The sequence below is a fragment of the Nematolebias whitei genome, chromosome 18 (assembly GCF_014905685.2).
Source record: "Nematolebias whitei isolate Nwh7 chromosome 18, NemWhi1, whole genome shotgun sequence".
Taxonomy (NCBI): Eukaryota; Metazoa; Chordata; class Actinopteri; order Cyprinodontiformes; family Rivulidae; genus Nematolebias; species Nematolebias whitei.
This window is the reverse complement of record NC_056515.1, coordinates 26034624-26040421: the sequence shown is the minus strand read 5'-3', so window position 1 is coordinate 26040421 and position 5798 is coordinate 26034624. Positions and strand designations below refer to the sequence as shown.

The 5798-nt window shown below is 37.8% G+C and overlaps 1 protein-coding gene across 1 annotated transcript in view; it reads right to left on the bottom strand.

The window, feature by feature from the left end:
- brinp1 (bone morphogenetic protein/retinoic acid inducible neural-specific 1) overlaps positions 1–5798 on the bottom strand; it is a 58550-nt gene that overhangs the window by 10158 nt on the left and 42594 nt on the right. The window contains exon 3 of the mRNA XM_037692007.1: positions 1526–1762. Within this exon, the coding sequence (XP_037547935.1) occupies positions 1526–1762 (237 nt within the window). The remainder of the gene's footprint in view (positions 1–1525; positions 1763–5798) is intronic.

Below are 5798 nucleotides of genomic sequence, written 5' to 3'. Positions count from 1 at the left end.
ATCTATCTATCTATCTATCTATCTATCTATCTATCTATCTATCTATCAAATGTTGGGGAACAGGGACATTATGATGAGAAATTGTCTATAGGAACAAGACATTCAATTCAACCGTTATTTAAATAGGTTAGTATCATTGAGCTTCAAGAACTCATCTACAAGAAAGACCTGTTTTAAACAAAGAACACATAAGACAACAGTAGACAATCATAAAAAATGAAATAAAAACATATGGAATGAAAAATAAATTGAAGCAATGATAAAAAAAAAAAAAAAAAATCAAAAACAACTACATTATAAAGTGATGTGAAATACTAAAAAACAGGAACATGTCTGTATTGGCTTGTGCCATGAACTTAGCAGTTGTTTAAAACCCCAAATAGGTCAAGGTTGATATATCATGCATGGACAAGGGCAGAGAACTTAACACAGTTGGAATACAAGCAAGCAAGAGAAAGGAGGGAAGCAGATAGTTAGTGAGCGTTCAAGCTACGATACAGGATGAAACACATATAATTATGTTGTACATCAGGAGGAAAACCCCAATAATTAACAGATAAGTGAATATCTCAGGCCACAGCAGAAACTCAATGTGGAAGAGGCAGAATGAAAGGAGCCATCATGGATAGATATGCTCCTGCATTGCATCTACCACCAGCAGACTGAAGAAGTGGCTGATATCAAAAAAGCCTACCAGTGGATAAAAAGGGTTGGACTGAAGGACAGGACAGAGGCACTTATCATGGCAGCAAAAAATGCAGACCCTAAACACAAGTGCAATAGAGACCAGGGTCTGCCATACCAGACAAGACCCAAGATACAGCCTGTGCAAAAATGCCCCTGAGACAGTCCAACATATAATAGCAGGATGTAAGATACAGGCAGACCATGCATACATGGAACACCATAACCAAGCAGCTGGAATAATATGCGGGAACAACCGTGCCAAATATGGACAAGAGGTCCCACAGTCAAAGTAGGATAAGACACCAAAGGTGGTGGAGAATTAAGGGCTAAGGTACTGCAGAACTTACAGATCCAGACAGACAAACAGGTGATGGCTACCCAACCAGAAATCGGGGTGGTCAACAAGCGAGAAGAAAGCAGTGGTGATATACAGTATGTAACAACCGTAACAACCCCAAGTGTCTGTAACATCAGGAATAAGGAGCATGAATCCATCCATTCATTATCTTTACCCACTTCTTCCTTTCCGGATCACAGGGTTAACTGATGCCTATGTCCAGCAGTCACTGTAAGAGAGGCAGGGTACACCCTGGACAGGTCGTAAGTCAATCAAAGGGCTGCATATAGCCTCTGAGAGACTAAAGTGTCCTTTCCATGATGTCCATTTCACATCTTACAACTATGCCCAACCATTCTCTTATCCCATGCACCTGGTTCTTTTGCAGCCCTTTGGGTTTTCTCTGCTGTATATATCATGGGGAAACAAGCTTGCTTCACTCTGACCAGACTATTGCAAGATTTCATTATTTTGAGAATCTTAGTGGAGTTTCCAGCTTACCAGAGTTTTCAAAGTCTTTATAAGAGGCTGCCCAGGACTCTGACATCACCAACAGAGTATTCTCTATAATCTGGATGTCTGTGATCGGACAGTTGCACTGGGGATAGTCGTCGGCACATTGGCAAATGCACTGGTTGTTATGGCACGCATACTCCCCTTCTCCGTTGCACATAATGTAGCTCAGAGCTGACTGGACAAATTTCTCCTGCAGGTATTCTGGGAATATCACTTGAAGGCCTGCAAGACACAAGAATCAGATATTTTAGTAGAAGTAGCTTAAAGGATAAAGTAACAGTCTTTCAATGATTGATAGACATAAAGTACATAGGTACAAAATTAAAAACACACAAGGGAAAATAAAGTTGAGCATAAGTGGCAAAGTGTGGTCTGCAACTGAGACAGCTTTGTGTTCTCGGCAATCATTTATTTCTCTAAAGGATGTGCTTGAAAGCTCACCTCTTCTTAACTTGAGCTGTCTGTGGTGAGTTAGTTGTGAAGTGACAATGAATGGCAGTGATGGATGCCTGGTTTTCTGTGATATACTGTATTGGCTTATTTAACATACTTTTCTCCCTTTGAATGTAATATTTAAATATGTATTTTGCTGTTTTGCCATATGTTTAATTTTAGCTAATTGCACATTATCAAATTGTATTGTGCTTATTTTAGAGCTTTACAGTTAACTCTTTGATATTACTGTCAAGGCATTTACTTTTTTTTTTTTTTTTTTTTTTACTCCTAGCCAATCCATATCTCACCCCGGGGATCTTACAGAACTGAAACTTGGACATCTAACAGCACAGGTTTTCTCTTTAGTTCAGATTGGGGAAAATAAATCCCTGGCTCTACAAGCCACTGGATTGGAAAAAAAAAACTAAATAGATTTTTTTTTTCCCCTTCTTGTATAAAACAACATCTCGGAGAGGCCATATTTTTTAATAGGTTTTACTTGAGCACAAATAGTGCTTTGGCAGAAAATATGCAACCGGGGACCAGAACAAAACATGTTACTGAGTGATGAATAATTGCATTATTCTTCCTGCTCTCATATTATTTTCACCTTTGGGTGAAAGGCGGAATCCATTTATGCAAAGTCAACATAATGCAACCAAAATGAAAGGGAAAGTAAGCATATAATTTCATACTGTACACATGAATCACTTTCAGGATGTTGTCATGGAGTCAAATGATATCTCATTATGCATTTTCATGCAGCAATTAATCCTCCTTATTTTCACTCACATCAAACGCTCAACATAACTGTGGGTAATTTAGAACAGATGAAAGTCCTAATGATTTGGATCTTCAGCACAGCACAACTTCAACAGTCATCATTGTGATGACAGTTTTTAAAGCAATAAATTAATGCAATGTTTTAGTTATTCATGGAGCAAAGTTTTGTGTTTATTTTTTTCACATGTATAAAGACAGTCTTTGTTTGAAACATGTATTTAAATACATAGTTCTGATCATTTGAAGTGGAACTATGTGGAAAGGTTATAAACAATATGCCATATGTAGTATTTAGCTCCGTAACTGACACCGGTTAGAGAAACAGGGTTTAACTTTGACTGAACTGATGAGATAATGGGGCCAAGAGCAATGTTGATTGTCATATTAAAACAACTCAAATCTCAAAAAAAGTATCTGAAAGTAACACAGATGTTACATTAAAAACAATGAAATTGCTATTAAATTTAATTTAAATACCATAATATTTAAATATAACTGTTTTGTTTTGTTTATTTGCAAGGGCAAGTAGTAGCAGCAGTAGCAGCAGCAATAGTAATAACTTTAGTGGCACTTTTTGTAACGTCACAATATGTATGACAAAAAAAAAAAAAAAAGCAATAATAAATGTGTAGTTGTCTTGATGTTTATAAAATACTATTTGCATGAACCTTTATGAAATATTTTGCAATGTAGTGGTTTTAATACAGCAGAAGTCCACTATGGTCTTATTCCAGCTTGTCAATTATGTTCAATTCAATTCAATTCAGTTTATTTATATAGCGCCAAATCACAACAAAGTTGTCTCAGGGCACTTTACAGGAGACATTCACATACATAAAAAACAATTAGTAAAGTTCTCTATCTAAGGAATTCTGCTAAAATAAACTTTTTTTTTTTTTTTCCAAACTGAAGTAGTGCATAAAGCTTTATTTGATTAGTAAAACACTAAGTTAACATATTTGTTTCACAAAACTTCAGTTAAAACATGTGGGCTGTATCTGCCATCTGCCACCTAATACTTGCTGGAGACAGAATACTGTGGGCCAAAACCCTGTACAAGAGAACATGGAAGATGGATGGATGGATCCCCTTTAGGACCAAGGAGGGTATCACAATGTCTTACTATTTGAATGAGATGTTCAAATACTAGTATTAATATTAATGATATTAATATTTTGTTATCTACTTGGTTAAATAATAATAACCTCTGTTTTCCTCTGTGCCTCACATCAAACCCAGTGTCTACCTGTGATGAAGGGAACAGAAGGATTCAGGGATGAAGCAAGTACAGAGGATAGATAGATCATGTCTGACCACAAAAGACATGGGTTGCCCTGGGCTTTTTCTCCATCAGGCCTGTCTGGCTCCAATATTCATTTAGCTTGATGTATTCCTAGGCTTGAAACTTTAATGTGATTTGTGGGAAAATCCAGATGGTAAGTTCACGGATCAACGCTGCTCCCTGACAGTGCTGGTGCCAGCGGCCTCCTGCACAATAACACCAAGTGACTTGGGTCCCCCCCTACCCCTCATCTACCCTTTTCCATCTAACCATACTTTCAACCCTACTATCAACACATACACATATTTTATTGTTATTTTTTTTCTATCAGTGTGTTAGCACTGCAAGATTGCAGCAATAACCATTTCAGATTCTGACATTCAGCTTGCCTCTATCAGTCTTGCAATCTCTAGTTTTTCCACTTTCCCTTTTCTCTCAGCGTTCCTGTCCGTTCTCTTCTCATTCACATATCTCTGCCTCTTACGATGTCTCTGTACACATCTTCTACTGTCTTACTTCATTATACTCACTCCTACTCCCAACCACCATATCTGTGTGCCCCTTAACTCCACCCCATCATCCTTTGGCTCTCATTCACTCCATCAATCACTCTTTGCCACTCCCGTTTCGTCACCTCTTCTCCTCTCCTGAACATTCTCTTGCTGAGTATGCATGCAAGTAGTGGACATGTCAAGCCTTGTCTAGTCTTCCCACCCCAGCGCCAAAATTATGTCACACAATAAAAGTAAAATTGGTCAACATTTATTAGCACAATGTCAAATGAGCAAGAGAATTGGAGCCCGCAGGGCAAAAAACAAAAGGAGAAACCAATCAGAGATAAAAACATTTATCTTTGTGACTTACGAAACTTTGCTAGGTTAGTGCAATAACATGACAAAATTGGAAATGATCGGGTCATAAAACTAGTTTATATTGCTCTGAGGCAGGTATGAGTTGGGAAAAAGACTATATTTTGGAGTAGGAAATTACACTTACCATCATTTAGGAGGGGGTGATGAAATAAAAGGTACATATTGCAAAATCCACACAGCTATTTGATAACCTCTAATGTCATGCTCTGTCAGTGCAAACGGTTCCCTTTAATCCCTTTAAAATAATATATATATATATATATATATATATATATATATATATATATATATATTATTATTATATATTGGTCGACTCACATCTTTCTTTTAAGCTCCATGTGGAAAACTTGGTAAAGAAACTGAAAATTAAACTGGGTTTCTTTTTCAGAAACAGATCCTGTCTAACCCTGAATGCTAGAAAACGCCTTGTATCTGTGACTTTCCTTCCCTCAATTGATTTTGGTGATATTATTTACATGAACGCTCCTACAAGAACCCTGCAGATGTTGGATGCTGTCTATCATGGTGCACTAAGATTCATAACTGGCTGTGATTATCGTACCCACCACTGCACCCTGTATTCATTGGTTAACTGGACATCATTAACTTCACGCAGACTCTCTCACTGGTACATTTTCATCTTTAAATCACTTCTTGGTCTGCTGCCTTCATACATCTCCTCCTACATGTCTCTGCGTGAGTGCAGCTACGGAGTGCGCTCTCAGGACATTATTACCTGCAGTGTTCCCTCAGTGAGGACTGAACTAGGCAAAAGGGCCTTCTCCTACTCCGCTCCTGTTTCCTGGAATATCTTACAAAAAGATTTGAAGCTCTCGACCTTGACCTCTCTAAGTGGCTTTAAGAATCTGTTGGACTCCTGGCAGGG